The sequence below is a fragment of the Mobula birostris genome, chromosome 26 (assembly GCF_030028105.1).
Source record: "Mobula birostris isolate sMobBir1 chromosome 26, sMobBir1.hap1, whole genome shotgun sequence".
NCBI classification, from domain to species: domain Eukaryota; kingdom Metazoa; phylum Chordata; class Chondrichthyes; order Myliobatiformes; family Myliobatidae; genus Mobula; species Mobula birostris.
The window spans coordinates 41,477,602-41,495,751 of record NC_092395.1 but is presented as its reverse complement, the minus strand read 5'-3'; the positions used below and the strand labels follow the sequence as shown (position 1 = coordinate 41,495,751).

The window sequence follows — 18,150 nt, the reverse complement described above, 5'->3', positions numbered from 1 at the left end:
CTTGTAAAAAGCCATGAAAAAAAAACATCATAACGGACGCACGCACACACAGATGCACACGCACAGTCTCGCACGCGTGCAGGCACACGCCAAAAAAAAAAGCTAGAGGAACTTAACAGGTCAATCGGCATCTATGGAGATGATGTTTCAGATTGTGATCCTTTATCTGGTGCACTGATGCTGCCTGACCTGCTGGTTCCTCCAGCAGATAGTTTATTACTCTAGCTTCCAACATCTGCTCTCTCACAGACACACACGGGATTCTGCAGACGCTGGAAATCTGGATCAATCCAAACAAAATGCTGGAGGAAGTCAGCAAATCAGGCCGCATCTATGGAGGAAAATTAACATTCCCGGACTGAAAAGGAAGGGGGAAGAAGCCAGAATAAGAGGGAAGAGTACAAGATAATGAGTGGTAGGTAAGACCAGGTGAGGGGGAAGTGGGTGGTGGGGCTGTTGATGAAAAGCTGGGAGGTGGAAGGTGAAAAAAGTAAAGGACTGAAGAAAAAGAAATCTGATAGGAGAGGACAGTGGACCATGAGACAAAGGGAAGGAAGTGGCACCTGCAGTTGCTTCCACCCCACCCCATCCCTCGCAGGAAAATAAGATGTTCAGTGCAAATGGAACCCATTTATAATGCCTTTTCTGCTTCAAGTCAAATACCATGGCAGGAGACTGACCTGACCCTTTGGTGACCACCAACTTGGACCTGCTGCGCACACCATCGCCTTTTGTCGTGTAGGCTGCCACAGTGATGGAGTATGTTGTTTCTGGCTGCAGCCCAGAGATGATCATCTCCTATCAATAGAAACACATCGCTTCAGCTCGGAACATAACAGGAATCCAATTTAATCACATTGGATGAATTTAAAACATCCCATGCACAAAATGAACACCTTTAAACTATAGAATGCAAAAAGGTGAAAATAAAGATTCAGAGAAGACCCTTCCACATGGGCACTAATCCAGACGGCAAATCAGAACCTGCCTAATATTGGTTGGTGAATTCTATTAAAATTACTTCAGACAAGGGCTATGTCCACCACTGAGTAGAGCTAGTTCTCATGAAACCCATTTTTAAACCAATTAGGCAACGTGCCAAAAGGAAGAGTTCTGAGGCATCTGTGGTGGCTTTGACTGGAAAGACACACATTCGAGTGGTTGGTTTACTCCCCCTTTCCTGTGCATGGAATGCCAGGTGGAATAGACTGGAAACCTTGAGTAGAGACTTGAAATGCTGGGACCACCAAGATATACAGGATAGAAGGACAGCTGGACATATATACACCTCTGCAAGTCTTAGCTCTTCAAGCCTTCATCATATTTAGAATCATGAAGGAGAGATTTCTGTCTCCACCACCCTTCAAAACAGTGAGTCCCAGATCTTTACCACATGTTCATTCGGTTAGTTTATCAACATTCCTCTAATTATTTCAAATCTCATATTATGAAATCTCATCTCTCTGGTATCAAAGTCTCATTATCTTGTACACCAGAGTTAAATCTCCCCTCTGTCTCCTTTATTCTGAAGTAAACAACCCCAGCCCAAGCTGTTGTGAAAATACTGGGACTAAATACTATAAAAGGAGACCCATCCCTTCCCAAAAGAAAACAAAACACAGCAAACAGCAAGCTTCTAGCCCATGCAAAATCGGTAAGCAAACATTTATGACTTTCTGTACAGCGAGCAACAGGACTCTGCAGGAGGTGAATAACACAAGGGAGCAGAGGAGTAGGACGTTTACTCACATATTCTGCAGTGTCGTCAGTCTCCCACTGAGCAACAGGAGGACAGCAAGAAAAAGAGAAAAAAAACAAATAGAATCAAGGATGAAAGAAGAACTTTGAGGCATCTATGCCGGTTTTCATTACTGCATATAAGAACACACAGACCTTGAGGATTCATAATCGAAAGCAGACACCATGATGAAAAGTCAGACTCTTAAGGGAGGGGGGTCGATCCATTGTATCGGAATGAAAATCAGAAACAAAACTGCAGACTCTGGAAACCCGAGATAAAAGCAGAAAATGCTGTACGCACTCAGCAGGACAGTCAGCATCCGTGAAGAGAGAAACAATCAATGTTTTAGCTCTGAGGTTTTGTCCACTCTAGGAAAGAGAACAAAGTTGTTTTCCAGTTGCATGGGGCTGGGTAAAATTATCAGCAGCTGAAAATTAACATCTTTTTCTCTCTTTCTCAGCTGTAATGAAAGGTCAAAGCCTGTAATATTAATTGTTTTCTTCTACATGGATACTGTCAGACCTGCTGAGGGTTTCTGGCTTTTTCTGTTTTTATTTCAGTGTATTGGAACTCAGTCTGAGCTTGGCCACAGGTTGAAATCCTGGTCAGACAGCCAAGGCTAAGGGCTTCTTCCAAGAACTTTAGGGGTGAAACTGATTTTCAGCAATGGCTCAAAACAGGGAACAACTATTCAAAATAAAATATGGAAGGAGGTGAGGTGCGATTTTCTGTTATTGGAACTTAATTTCAGCTGCTTGGTTGATACTTCCCCAAGAGCGATGAGTATGTAGAAGGCGTTGCTGGCCTGGTAGCAATCACTTCGAAGAGTTCTCCTTTTTCGCTCCTGTTCCCCATGCAGTATACAATTGCATTTTGTCTTCTAGCCATGCTGACAAACCTTGGCCCATGGAGAATATTACCAGGTATGGAAATATCTATAGGGGAGGGAATGGTGGTGGGGATGAATATCTGGGATATTGAATTTCGGGGTGGGAGGAGAGGCAGAACGGATTCCAGTTCTGGCAAGCATGGACTTGTGCAAGTGGCACACTACCATGTGCTCCTCATAAGTAAGTCCACACACAGACATTCATTTACACAGGTGGTCACTCTCAGTCATGCTACTATATATATATAATCACAAGTGTCCCCACATATTTTCAACTGAGACCACTCAATAATAATGAGGTATAGGCTGATATTTCTAAATAACCATCCCCAAAAGATGACACCTTTCCCCTATTGTTATCGTTGCCGAGGCCAATCAAATCTACATGCACGGACAGTTTCCATGAATGGTTTGTTTCCATATCCACGGTCAAGTTGATGAGAGTGATGCCAGGATTGGACACCTACAGCAATGGAGAAAGGCTGAACAGAGCTTTGCAATGGCACAGCAGATCGGGCAGGTGCTGGACAGCTCCAGTGACCTGGGTTTGATTCTGACCTTGTGTACTGTCCAGATAGCATTCACAGATTAACTCTGTGACAACATGCTTTTCCACACAGGTGCTCCAGTTTCCCTCCACATCCATAAGATATGCTGATTGGTAGATTAACTGTCAGCTGTAAATTACCCCTCACACAGGAAGAGGGGCACCTGAGGGAGAACAGATGACAGGGAGATAAGTGGGGTAATCGGAGCGATAGCATTTCTCGGAGAGTTGCTATGAACCGTTTATGCTGTGAGGAAATAGGTTGGGATGGTGTTCTTTAGGATGGAGGAAACTGATGGGAGATTTCATTGAGATGTATAAAATCATGAGGGATGTGGAATAAATAGCAAGGACTTGTTTCCCTTAGTGTAGATTTAAATATTGGGTAGAAGGACTAGAAGACCTTCTAGGTCTAGAGGACTGGAAGTCTTTTTTTCCCACCCAGAAGGTGGTAGAGGAGTGCTGAAGACCCATAACCTATAGGGTGTTGGCCTGACTGCTTTTCCTTTACCAGCATAGGCACATTGGCAGAAAGGCCTCCTTCGGTGCCACAGGCTTTCCATAATTCTACTATCAGTTTGTGGACCTTTACCTGGAAAAGAGATTAAATTGAAAGCTTTAATATGGTTTGAAAGGTTGTGTTGTGAGGCCATCTGTGACATTAGATACACTTAGGAAGAGGTCCACAATAAATGAATCCCTCCCCTTTTAAGTTTAAATCAAGTACCTGAGGAGCATTTTTATATGGAACACTAAGACAGGTTGAACATATAGAATGAAACTGGTACAATTGTAAATTGGTTTGGTGTATGCGAGAGAGAAGGAAACTAAGGGATATGAAGGCCAGAAAACCTGCACCATAAATCTGAGGGATTCGATGTAATTTAGTAGGCAGATACTGACACAGGGATATTGACAACAAACAGCTGACTCTGACAGCACAAAGGTGCCTAAGAAATGCAGCTTTTAAAGCCCGTACATTAGGTTCTTGAAAAATTGGAGATAGAAATCACCAATCTGCAAGGCTATAGCATGGCCCATTTAATCATTCATTTAGTGATTAAATCTAAACCAAACAATACACGACATTCCACACAAACAGCATTACACACAAGTGATTAGATTTTGTCTGCAGCTGGAGTTCACATTCAATTGATTACATTTAGTGTGATGACCATTTAACCATATGCTAGCATAATTTTACGCTGAATCGCCTGTCTGCACCTGAAGAAATTCAAAAATTGCAGTACAGAGGTGTAGATATAGAGCTGCAGGAAAGGAGTTTGGTCCATGCAGTAGAAGAGAATAGAGGATGGTGTGGTTTATTCAAAGGTATATCATAGGAAAGAATGAAGAAGTGGCTTGATACATAGGAATTCTGCATGGTCGACAGGTCCAGGCTCTTTATCACTTGTGGTATAGTGGGTAATGCAGACAGAAAATGACGAATTCAAATCCCACTCCAGAGACTTCAATGCACAAATCTAGCCTATGTTAATATAGTCCTTAGTGAACATTGATCTCCTGGGGGAGACTTGCTCTGGTTGAGCTGTTCAAAATGAGTTACCACCTCACCTCTGATATGTCTATCCACGGCCTCCTCTACTGTAAAGATGAAGCCACACTCAGGTTGGAGGAACAACACTTTATATTCCGTCTGGGTAGCCTCCAACCTGATGGCATGAACATTGACTTCTCTAACTTCCGCTAATGCCCCACCTCCCCCTTGTACCCCATCCGTTATTTATTTATATACACACATTCTTTCTCTCTCTCTCCTTTTTCTCCCTCTGTCCCTCTGACTATACCCCTTGCCAATCCTCTGGGTTCCCCCCCCCCCTTCTCCTTCTCCCTGGGCCTCCTGTCCCATGATCCTCTCATATCCCTTTTGCCAATCACCTGTCCAGCTCTTGGCTCCATTCCTCCCCCTCCTGTCTTCTCCTATCATTTTGGATCTCCCCCTCCGCCTCCCACTTTCAAACCTCTTACTAGTTCTTCCTTCAGTTAGTCCTGACGAAGGGTCTCGGCCTGAAATGTCGACTGTACCTCTTCCTAGAGATGCTGCCTGGCCTGCTGCGTTCACCAGCAACTTTGATGTGTGTTGCTTGAATTTCCAGCATCTGCAGAATTCCTCGTGTTTACCACCTCACTGTCCATTTCGAACAACAGGCAAGTTATCCCTAGTGATCTGGCCAGACAGAACCTCTTCCTCAGTTAAAACCTAAACAGACTCCCATCCCATTATCACACTGCTGTTAAACTGAGTATGTATTTTAGTGATCTATTCAAGGTGTAGGCATCCCCTAGGTGCCGGCCCCCTAGGCCTGAGTCGATGTTGTAGTAGCATCACTGACAAAGCCATTGTTTATAGTCCATCCCCAACTGGACTGGAGACAGTAGTGGCAAGCCATCTTCTTCTACCACTGCAATCTTCTAGTCAAAGTGTTCCCAGAGTTCCAGGATTTAGATCCAGAGATGATGGTGGAGCAGTGAATATTTCCTAGTTAGGGTGGTGCTTGACCTAAAGGGCAACCTGCTGGTGTTGGTATTCTCATGCACCTTCCACCATTGTCCTTCTTGATAGAAAAGTTTGTATGTTTTGTTCAGCATAGTCCAGACAAGTAACTTCAATTGCTTTCCTGGATGATCCACACTGTATCCATGAAGCACCTGCCGTGGCCAGGATTACTGGAATGTCAGTCAAGTAGATTGCAGTGTTCTGGATGGTGTTGAAGTCCCTCGGTGTTGTTGACACTGTACTCAAACAGCGAAGTGAAGATGATTTTATTACTCTGTGCTTTGCAATCAGTGGATTTTGGGTATACAAAGTGAGTGATTCACTGTTCTATGAACTGCTGCTGCAGCTTCAGTAGTTGTATGGCTCGTCCAACTGAGTTTCAGGTCAAGAGTGGTTCCAGAAGGCTGATTTGTCAATGACTAGATACTCCTTTGTCATTACATGGTACCTGTGTGAGGTGACTTCTCAGTCCATATCTGTACATTCAGATCTTTCTGCATCTGGGCCTTAGCTTCCTGTCCGGATGATGGGTCTTGACCAGAAATGTTGACTGTATATTTCCCTCCGCAGGTGTTGCCTGACTTGCTGAGTTCAATTTTTAATGCTCCGGATTGCAGCACCTGCAGTCTGTTGTATCTCCAGGACTAATTTGTTTTTGCTGAGAAGTTGTGAATGGAATAGACTTAGACTTAGTTATCACTGCAGAAAGTTGTAAACTGCCAGTTGCATCATGGGCACTAGCCTCTTCAACATCTAGGACACCTTCAAAAGGTGATGCCTCAAAAAATAGCCATTCATTGTTAAGGACCCCCATCACCCAGGACATGCCCTCTTCTCATTGCTACCATTAAGGTGGAGGTACAGGAACCTGAAGACACACACTCAATGTTTTAGGAACAGCTTCTTCCCCTCCATTATCAGATTTCTGAATGGACAATGAACCCATATACACTACTTCAGTATTTTGCCCCTCCTTTTGCACTATTTTTAATATATACCTACTGTAATTTATACTTTTTATGACTGTATATTGCAATGTACTGCAGCCGCAAAACAACATTTTTCATGACATATGCTGGTGATATTAAACCTGATTTTGATTCTGATCAGAACATGCAGTGAAATGTGTTGCTTGTGTTAACAACCAACATACCCAAGGCAGCTGCTGGGAGCAGTCTGCAAGTAGAACCACATATTCCTGTGCCAACATAGTATGCCACAATTTTCAGCACAGCAGCACAGCAGCAACAACAAAACAGAGCAAGACAACAACAGCAAACCAAACTCCCACCCACTTACACATACACAAACAGGCCTCTAACCCCAGGAAAGGCTGCCTTCAGGCCTTAAACCCTTGGTCCCAGACTATCACACATAGGGTCTCCAACCTCCACTCCCTGGCCTGGAATCACAGACATTGGGCCTCCGACTTTGAGATGCCAAACCAAAGGCTTCAACTATTGGGCCTCTATCTCCAGACTCACCAAGTTCTGGGCTTAGACCTTTGGCTTTGCCCTCCAGACTTTGCTAACCTCAGGACCTCAGGACTCTCTGATTATAGGCTTGACCTCCGAAACTCAACCCCAGGACTTGCTGATAATAGGCTTGACCTTCGAACCTCAACCCCAGGACTTGCTGATAATAGGCTTGACCTTCGAACCTCAATCCCAGGACTTGCTGATAATAGGCTTGACCTCCGAACCTCAACCCAAGATTCGCTGACCATAGGTTTGATTAATCAGTGAACATCCTCACCTCTGACCTGATGACGGTCATTTAAGTTACAGCTGGAAATGGCTGGGTCTTGGGCACTGGGGAATTCCTGCAGTGATGTCCGAAGGCGGGGATGACTGATTTCAAATAAACCCAGCTGCCTTGCCCTTCAAGGCATAAAAACAACCATCGGCATGTTTTCCCCTTGATTCACATTGATGTTGGCTTCTTGGTGCCAGACTTAGATACTGTCTTGACGCCTACCAGGGTCTGCCACTGTCACCTCCATTGGTCTATTTTTGTTCCATGACGTGATGAGGTCCGGAGCAATGATCTTGTTGAAACTCATCCTGAGCATTAATGAGCATGTTATCAGTGAGAAAGAGTTGTCAATGATATCTTCCATGACTTTGCTGATGACTGAGGGTGGAATGTTCGGGCTGTAGTTAATTGGATCCGATTTGCACTGCAGTTTGCAGTTATATAAGCTCCACTGCAACAGTGATTCTACTTTGAAAGTAGTTCAATAGCTGAGAAAACTTTGAAGCTGTGACCTGAAATATGTTATGGTCAATTGCTATGAAGTTATGGTTAACTCCTGGCATTTGGGAAAAGGTAACTAACACTTATGCTAACCTTAAAATTTTCAGGAAATTGGAAGGCTGGTGTGATATAAAGGATGCATTCATGGATTGCACTGGGGTATGCAATCATCAAAACTTGCATTAGAATCATATCTCTTCAAGGATTTGCACATTGTTAAGTGCTAACTAATTGACAACAGTGTAAAAGCAGAGTGCGTCGTGTGACACCATCTTAGCTGCTGGGTGAGGAGTCAACATGATTAGTATTAAATAAAGACAGATTTGCATTTATATTACATTTCCTCATATATCTCCACATCATCTCAAATTACTTAACATAGAATTAATTCCTTTGATATTTAATGATTATTGATTTGTAGTTCTACAGCAACCGTGTTATGTAAAGTATGATCCCACAAACAGTAACAAAGCACGTGTCCAATCTATCTAATTTTACTGATTCTGTTTGAGGGAAGAGTCAGCTGGGACACAAAGACAACTTCCTGACCTTCAGCTGTAGCTACGGGAACTCTGGAATGGATGTCGAACCTCTGTCAAACAGGACCAAATTATGGCCTGAACGTTCAGCCTGTACCTTGAACCTGTGACTTCTTGATTTGGAGTCAACAGAGCCCACAAGGAATGGATTTTTCTCACTGGACCATAGGCCAGGGAGCTCAGTTTGTCCATGTTCACTGTCCCAGCATATATCGTGGTGTCAGAGAGTCCACTGAAGTATTTCTGCATTAAATCATTTTTGACTGAGGTTGATAACTTCACTCTGTCCAGATGGTCAACATCAATAAGTTCCGGGCTTTGTCTTTATGTTATTAGTTCAGATGGGCCATTTCCCCTGAAAGGTGTTGTATTCTGACCTAGTAACAGGTCTCTGCTTGACCTGATTTCAGCAATTACTAATCTATGCATCTTGCAACCATATAAGTGCGTAATCACCTTCTTACTGAAGTATAAAGCACAACAAAGCAAAGGAGAGTGAACAATCCACTAGCTCTTTGAAAAAGCAACCAACTATTCCCATTGCCCTGCGATGCTCTCTCAGGACCCATAAATGTTCCCATTTAATGTATGTCCATCCAATTCCCTTCAGAAAAGTGATAGAAAATCTTCAGACAGTGCATGGGAGATCATAACAACTTGTGTAGCCAGCAAACCTCTCCTCAGCCATTCCTCCTTGGTGTTTTAGCCATGAGCTGCGACCATATCAGGCAGTCTCAACACGAGGTTTCACAGAAACAGTAGACAATCTGCCCCAGTTCTTTCCGTGTTGTATGCATAGTTAATTATTAAGTCATGTGTAGCTTCCTACCATCAACTTACAACTGCTTCTGCAACGGTTGTACCAACCACCACCACCACTCTTCAGCTCGCTTCCTAACCTGTGCGTCGGCCAGCATGATATCCTTTATCAGTGGTCGTCCCCTGGCCTCTCCATCCTCCACTTCCACGTAGTGCACCTGGTAGCCCCGGATCTGGCCATGCTGTTTGTTCGGGATGGGAGACCGCCAGTTTACCTTCAAGGCGGTGGAGTTTAAAGCTGCAACCTCCACTTTACGAGGGGGAGCACTGGGCACTGCAGGAATAACGTGCAGGGCATCAGAAAGGAAAAATGCCGCCTCTTTGTAAATAAGATGAACTGTAAGATTTCACTGTATCTTGGTATATGTGACATAATAAACCAATCTCAAATTCAATGTAGACAAGTTTGGAGTCCGTTACCACTTTATCAAAAGGCAGTATGGGCTTCCTAACTCCAAAGTACACTAGACAGCCCTGCGGAAGACCCATACAAATGTGTTCATACATAATATGATAATGAAAATTATTAATAATAAAATTCTGAATTGGAACACTTGGAAATACTTAGCAGCATAGGTGGACAAATAAACTCAATGATGCTGTTAAAGAACACTCATCAGAATTGGTGGTGGGAGCTCTAGTTCTGAATAAAGGTCTTCAACCTGAATCTTTTATTCTGTTTCTCTCTCTCCAAGATTTCTGCCTGACCTGCTAAGCCTTTCCAGTACTAAGTGTCACTATTAATTTTCCCTGCTGCAGAAAGTTAATAATCTAACTCCAAGTAAGCAGCAGAATTATAGAGAAGTTTCAGCACCAGTCGAACTCAACCTTACTATGGAGTTGAACTGGATCAGACCTGAGAGAACAGGCTGAGGTCTGACATTCGAAGATGAATTTCTATGGAGTATGCAAGTGTCAGCTTGTCCATGCATTGAGGACTAGCATATACTATGGTGAGGGAGAGTCAGCTCATACCTTTGCAGCAGAGCCATTCATGGCCACAGAAGTCCAAATTCAGACTGATCATTACAGTATAGTGAATCTGGAAGGGGTACTGGACCACACTATCTCCAGGTGGCACTAGCTAACATCAAGGCAATAATTATGGAATTTGGCAGCTAGGCACCACCTTGCTCCTAGGTAAAGGCACAACAGAAATAATAATTGGACATATTAAAATCTATTAGGAATAATAGAACCACTGGAGCTTTGAAAGAGCTGGCTTTAGAGCTATTGAAATACAATTTAATTAATGCAGACCCTAGAGTTTTGAAAGAGGTGGCTATAAGATAGTTGATGCCCTGGTTAATACGATAGATTCTGGAACTGTCACAGTTGATAGAAGGAGGGGTTTAATAAATCTGAGCCTACTATTTAAAACTGGAGGGAGAAAACAGGGAGCTACAGCCTGCTCCCCTCACATTAGTAACAGCAAAAATACTGGAATTTGCCTTATAGGATGTAGCAACAGAGTATCTTGAAACCATAGAAACTACAGCACAGAAACAGGCCTTTTGAAGAGAATATTCGGATTAAGTAGAGCCAGCATATATGAGAAAGAAAAATCATATTTGCCTAATCTGCTGGATTTCTTTGGGGATGTAACTAGAAGAGTAGGTAAGGGAGAAAACTGTGGAGGTGGTTTACTTGGATATTCTGAATGCTTTGGATAAGGTCCCACAAAGAAAGCTAATCAACAAGACTGGACACATGAGATTGGGGGCGGGATGCACTGATATAGATTGGGAATTAGCTATTGGTAGAAAAGAAAGTATGCACTAACATGGAAAATGATGTCGCAAAGTATGAAGTTACCCATGGCACAACACATTAGAGAAAGCAGAGTGTTTTTTATATGGTGAGAGGCTGGATGACCTATGTGTTCTTGTACACAAGTCTCTGAATGTCAAAATTCAGGTACAGCAATCAAATGAACATAGGCCTTTATTACAAGATGAAGAAAAATCTGACTGCAATCTTACAGCGTCTTAGTAGAAGTATAATTGGAGGATGGTGTGTAGTTTTGGTCTCTAAATTGTTAAATTAAAAGAAAAATATGTAAGTTTATATATAAATGTAAATTTGCTTAAGTAAAGATCACATATGTCATAAAGAGAGTGCAGTGATGATTTACTGGGCTAACTTCTGCGATGGTAGATTTACTAGCTATGCAGAGGTTGTATTGGCTAGGTCTATATTCTGGTTAAAGGAGATGAGAGGAGAGCTCAATAAAACATACAAAGTTCTTACAGAACTCAACAGGCTGGGTGTTTCTCTTGGCTGAGAAGTCAAGAACCAGGGGCCACAATCTCAAAACAGGGAGTAGGCCGCTTAGGTCTGAGATGAGAAATTTCTTCACACAGTTTGAGGTGAACCTTTGGAATTCTCTACTTTGGAAGGCAGTGTGGAGTGAGGTGTTGAATGTATTTGCAACAGTGAATGATGGACTACAGAATATTAAGGAAAACAGAGATATGGGGACGCAACAGGAACATGGGATTAAGGCAGAAGATAAACCATGGCTCGTGAATGACAAAAGAGTCTTAAAGGTCTACAGGTGACTGTTAAGGTTTGCAAAAAGATGTAAATGCATTTTAGCAAGGAGCTTTAAAGTGTAGAGAAATATGTGTTAGCTCAAATCCCAATTATTAATGAGGACAAATGGAAATTTTTTGAACATAAGATCAAGTGTCAAAAGAAGATTATGCAAATAGAAAAAGGGAGTTTTTGAGAGAAATGACTTAAAAGGATGAGCAATAAATGAAAATTGACAGAACAAGGTATTCAGCAACACATCAACCACATACTTATTTCAAATGACATGATTCATTATAACTTAATTGTAACCACGAGCTATCAAATCAGTACTACTCTGATTCCCATTTAGTATGTTCATATAAGAAAACTGCAAAACACAAGTTTCACAGCCTTTCACTAAATGCTAATTCTGTCTAATGGATTTTTTTTTAAAGTCTTGATTCCTGTTAAACAAATGGCCATATTGGATTATATTGGAAATAATTAGGAATGCAGTTAGGCACTGGTTTTGGTGAAGTCTCAGTGGATACTGCTTGTTGATAGAGTATAATTACTACTGGGTTTGCTTTTAGCTTCTTGCAATATTCTTTACATTTTCCTGTTTAATTTTCCTGATCTGAAGATGGTGACAGTGGTTGGCATTGGCTCTGGTGTCAGACCAGTGATAATTCGTATTTTCCATCCGTGAGCAATGGTTGATAAACCGAGTGTAATCCTCACCTGAGTTTCATACACTGGGTAACAATTAGGAAAACATATTCACATCTGATCCAATTATAGTTGAGAAACACAAGAAGGTCCAGAACTTAACATAGGATCTTGCTGAAATGGGCTACTTTCAGAAAGGATAACGTATTCAACAAATGAGCTACACTATCTCTTGTAATAGCACAGAGCAATTCAATTTGAACTACTGGGCCCATGGTAGCTTCCAGGAAGCCACCTATCAGTCCCACTCCTCGTCTCCTTACTTCCCTGTATCTCTGCAACTTATTTTCTTTCAGGCGTGCCCATCGACTCCCCTCGATCCACTAATATCATGTCTATTTTACAACACATGCTCAACATCAACCACCTCTCTGTATTAATCCCGACTTTTCTATTCTCTCACTATCCCATCAATATATTCCTGACTCTACCTCTCACCTATACACTCAGAGCAACTTAAAAAGGCCAGTCTTAATCTACCAGCCCACATATCTTTAGGATGTGGACGGGTCCGGAGCTCCCGTCACAGGAAGAATATAGAACTCCACCCAGAGAGCACCATCGGTCAGGATTGAACCTGTGGTGCACTAGCTCTACCAGCTGGGAGAATTAGAACAGCCACTCCTCTCTATTTTCAAACTGTTCATTTTTATGATTTTTTCTTCAAGGGATTATTAATACCTAAAGTGTCAATATAAATAGATGGAGTAATATTTATGTTCATCTATCCACCCTGGGTATCAGGAAAGGGAGGCCATGTGGGATTACTGAACAGTGAAGGCCCAGCACAGAACTGGGTACCAGGCAACAGGCCCCTGTTCCTGAGACTGAAGCAAACAGTGGAAAGAAGAAAAAAAGATATTGGGAATATAAACAAAGTTCTGGGCCTCCCAAGGAGCCATCTGTTTATTCCTTTAAAATGGTCCATCAGAATGCTGGGAATGTGAAATTGTTGCTATGACCCTCAAAAGAATGTAATCTTCTGTCAGTGCAGGAAAACCGTGTATTCCATTAACAGCAGGGAGAGTGTAATTCACTAGTGGAACAGAGCAGCAGGAAGATGACCTTCACAATGCATCTGGCATCTAGAACTGGAACCTTCAGGAATACTATCTTCAGATACGGTATGACACCAATTAATAGCTATAAACGATCACATTAATGATGGTCTTTCCTGTTTGTTGGATCATATAAGGCTAACAAGTGATCAGCCAACTTGAAGACAGTTGCGAAAAAGCAACAATTTCCATGGCGATAACAAGGTAATTCAATACAGCCTTTCCCTTTGCTCGTCTATGTTCAAAGGATTTCCTACAGGCAGCAATGAACTGTGTCATAGAAACAAACAAACCAAGCTTTGTTTGTTTAAGTGCAATATAATCATTCAATAACAGTGTTCTAAATGTCAACTAAATTGCTTGCTATTATTCTAGTTTATAATCCCCTCCTTAAGTTTTTATTTCTATCTGCTGTGTGATTATTCTCTTTCTGTAATTATATACTGTGATAATTGAGCTGGCATTATCCCAAAATGTTTTTTTGTTAAATTTACTGCTACATATTGTGCCAAAGCATAATTTCACATTTCCTTTGATGACCACATTGTTATAGGTTACAGTGTTCTTCATCTTCATTGCTTTTTTTATTTCTTACTCGGCACCAATTAAACTCCATCAATTTACCTCATCCTCACCTCAGCTCATCTTGATATTTTTCTTGTAAGAATTATGAAGTCTGGCTTCTGTAACATTTACAGAGAGAGGCGGGGGGCACCATGGTAACATAGTGGTTAGCACAATGGTATTACAGCTCAGGGTATTGGAGTTTGGAGTTCAATTCCAACGTCATCGGTAAGGAGTCTGAACGTTCTCTGGGTGTTCCTGTTTTCTCCAATAGTCCAAAGACATAGGTTCATTGCTCTTTGTAAATTGTCCTATGATTAGGCTTGGGTTACATTGGGGGTTGCTGGGCAGCGCAGCTTGAAGGGCTTGGAAGGGCCTATTTCACGCTACATCCCAATAATGAATAATAAATAAATTTAAATAAATAAAAAAAAGTGCATCTGCATTGCACTTTGCAACAGCACAAAAATAATTACCTTATTTTCTTTCCCTTTTTGTTCCATTTAAATATTCACCTCCCTTCCCTGACGTACTGCAACATTTTCTACTTTGATAAGACTCGTCTGACCTTCCTCTCGTTTATTTGGTGAATCCAAGATTAATTATTCTGCGGCTAAAAAACAAAACAACTCCTGATGCTGCCTGACCTGCTGAGTATTTCTGGCAGTTTCTGTTTATTTTTAATTATTCTGGCGCTGATCCCATCCTACTGTGACTTCTGATCTCTGACGTCAAAGGACAACTTTTTCCCTTCCCTAACAACACTTCTGTGAACAGTTCCTCAGACAGGAGAATGGTAAAATGTTGCAGAATTAAAGTGAATAATAAAAAAAGACAGCAGTCTCAGGATAAAAATGTATCTGTAGTTGGTGGATGTGATAGCTGTTGTAAATGTCACTCCAATTCCTAAACTAATTTCATTGAAGTCCCTGAATTTTGGAAACAGGTTATAAAGTATGACTGTTACCAATAACTAAGGACATATTTCCTACCCAACTATATCACGTACTTTAAAATATCCTCAGCAGGATGATTTTGCAGATATTTTAAAACAGTTTCTTGATAAGCCAGAAGAGCTAACTGTGCAGAGGCTAAAAATCATGTTGGGGAATATTCATGATAATTAAAGGGGAAGATAACTGAGCAGCAGGATTTATTTTCCTCAGTGTGTAACCTCAGCAGAAACAACCCCTTTAGAAGTTCAAACTTTCATTAAAGTAACTTGCAATTTTCTGGGCTTTCTGGGATGATACAAAAGATAGATCGGAGAATGAGGCTCAGTGACCTCCAGGAAGGTCTTAACATGAAATATTGAAACATAGACAGAATAGTTGATTTGACTTACCATCTTCGTCTGTGCGAATGATTACGGGTGTGCTCTCTGGGCCTGGTCCCGCCACTGTGTGTGCGATCACAGTCACCCGGTACTTAGTCCATTTCGACAAGGTCTCCAGCCGCATCTCCGTGGTCGCTGGTGGAATGTCCTTCACCTCGTGGATCTGCGTATCCTCTCCCTCCAGCGCTTGGTACCTGATACTGTACTTTGCCAGCTCGCCATTTTGACTCTCTGGTGGCGGTGGCCACCAACTTACCAGAATGCTGGTGGAACTGGGACTGGTGCACTTTACATTTTGAGGAGGGGCTGATGGTTCTATTGCAGGCAGGTGCAGTACAGGAAGGAGTTAAAAAACAATGGGAGGGAAGAGGATAAAAACAATGAAACAAAAAGAAAAATGATAAAAAAGAACAGAAAAGGCTCCTCAAAAACTGAGACAAAACAGAAAGAAAAACAACAAAAAATACTAAAGTAATCAGAAAACCTGGTGTGATGTTTAAACAAAACTAATCCTGTCCTTACAAGGAACCTGGTTGTTAGAATGATCAAAACAAATACTAAGCAAATCTTACTTGGACAGGGACATGGGATAGGAAGGCTTTATGGCTGATTTCAGATTGAATTGTATTAATATTTTAAAGGTAATTTATTCTATCTCCACACGAACTGTTGGCTGCTTCTACACACCTCATTGAATGAGAGGACAGGATACTCTTGACTCCTGGCCACCTGTAGAACTGCTTCCATTCTATTTTTTCTTTGGGAAAGAAAAGCCCAACTGAACATTTAACATTATTCTCAGACTCCCTTGTCTTTTCACACCCACTCCATTTCCAATAAAACATGTTGGCCTGGAAGTGACTAGTGTAAAACAGGTCAAACAGTATCTGGGAAGACAAAAGGATGGCTGATGTTTCAGGTCTCAAACTAAACAGTGGTCATCTCCTTGCCTCCACAGGTGCTGTCTGTTCCACTGAGTTTCTCAAGCACTTTGATTTTTTGCTCTAGAATTCAGCATCTGCAATTTCTAATGTCTCAAACATGTTGGCCGAAAGAATTGCTAGGTTAAAGACAACAGTTGGACAGAGGGAAATGTGATCATGAAAATTTCAGGTTTGGTGCATATCAATCACGAAATTTAACTGGGCACTTTGATGGTGTGATTGCATTTGTAATATGTGTCACAATTTCTGCACCTATTCAGTTTTTATACTGAATCTTGACAAATGCCAGGGTACAATGTCAGAGGAATGAATCCCAGGAGCCATTGTCGCTGGTCATTCTGGGACAACCATGCTGTCACAGTACAGTGCTGGACTGGAACACCACCTAGGTATACCATTTGTTATCCTTAGGCAACTAACTCCATGCACCACTATACCAAATACCACCTCTCCAACCACACTTATATATCTTGCTCACCTCTGACCTCCATCCCTCTACCCCTGGCCCTTACACTCCTCATTGGCCAAGACAGGACTCAAGACCACAAACAGAACCAGTTAAACTAACACGGGGAAAATCCTGAAATCCATTACAACTGAGCTAATAGCAGTGCATTTAGTAGTAGATCAAAAGGACCAAGCAAAGTCAACATGATTTTATGAGAGGGAAACAAAACTGGACAAATTGGCTAGAATTTTATGAGGTACAACAAAGATTGTGGATAAAAAGGAACCAGTGGAGATAGTATATTTAGATTTCTGGTAGGCATTTAGAGAGCTGCTGCCTGAGAGATTACATCACAAGATAGGAGTGGATAGGGTTGGGGAAAAAATCTTGGCAGGCTCCACAGCATCCCAAAATCTGCTCACACCTATTCTTGCACATTTCCCTTCATGAAAAAGTGAACCTTTGTTCAGTACCACTGATATTTTCAATGACCGAAGCAGTCAGTGCACACCAACTGTACAAAGTACCTACGCCTGTCTGTTATGATTCCTAGACATGAGTTGTCAAGGGATGCAGAAAACTGTTGGGAAACCAAACTGTTGGTTGGAGAAAAGGCAGGCAGATGAAATGTCAGGCAGCTGTGGAATTAACTGTTAACCTTAGGACCTTGTCCCCATGTTACAATGAAATACCCCAAAAGTTCAAAGAAGGTGAAAGTACATACATGTACATTCTTTACAATGGGACTGTCAGGTTTATGATTAACTGCTATAAAGGGAATTTTCTTCAGCAGAGAGACTTAAAATCAGAGCATTGTTAACACACTGGAGATTCTAGCAGAAGAGTTTCTACTCAAGCACCTAGTCACTTAATCAAAGAAGAGATCAGAAATATGTGTTGATGGATGTGCATACCATGAAAACATTGTCCAACTTTTCTCCAGTTAAGTTCCTACCCATCCATTTGTGTCTGGTGAGGTGACAAATGCCAGTGATATTAAACCTGCATCTGATTCTGGTTCTGACTGTGCACCAAGGATAACATCTGCTTATTCTGTACAGAGATCAGAGACTTCATAGAAAAGGAGTCTGAAAAGCCAGTGCACTCAGTTGAGACTGATACCTAAGACATTTGTTTCTTGAGTTGGTAGAGCTACCAAAATAATTTGGAAGTTTGAGTTTCTGCTCCCAGTGACACTTAAGCAGAAGGTAAACTGCAAGGGCCAAAGTCCTCAAACAAGATAAT

General features: G+C 41.8%; 1 protein-coding gene across 10 annotated transcripts in view; it reads right to left on the bottom strand.

Moving 5' to 3' along the window:
* The window catches only part of LOC140188305 (receptor-type tyrosine-protein phosphatase delta-like), a 493,362-nt gene that overhangs the window by 130,602 nt on the left and 344,610 nt on the right, over nucleotides 1–18,150 (bottom strand). For 6 of the 10 annotated variants that reach the window (XM_072244426.1, XM_072244416.1, XM_072244420.1 and 3 more), the window contains 4 exons: nucleotides 15,523–15,828; nucleotides 9,390–9,583; nucleotides 1,750–1,776; nucleotides 681–798 (listed from right to left, as the gene is read on the bottom strand). In XM_072244426.1, coding sequence (XP_072100527.1) covers nucleotides 681–798; nucleotides 1,750–1,776; nucleotides 9,390–9,583; nucleotides 15,523–15,828 — 645 coding nt within the window. The remainder of the gene's footprint in view (nucleotides 1–680; nucleotides 799–1,749; nucleotides 1,777–9,389; nucleotides 9,584–15,522; nucleotides 15,829–18,150) is intronic. The other 4 variants (XM_072244418.1, XM_072244425.1, XM_072244419.1 and 1 more) reach the window with 1 other exon arrangement.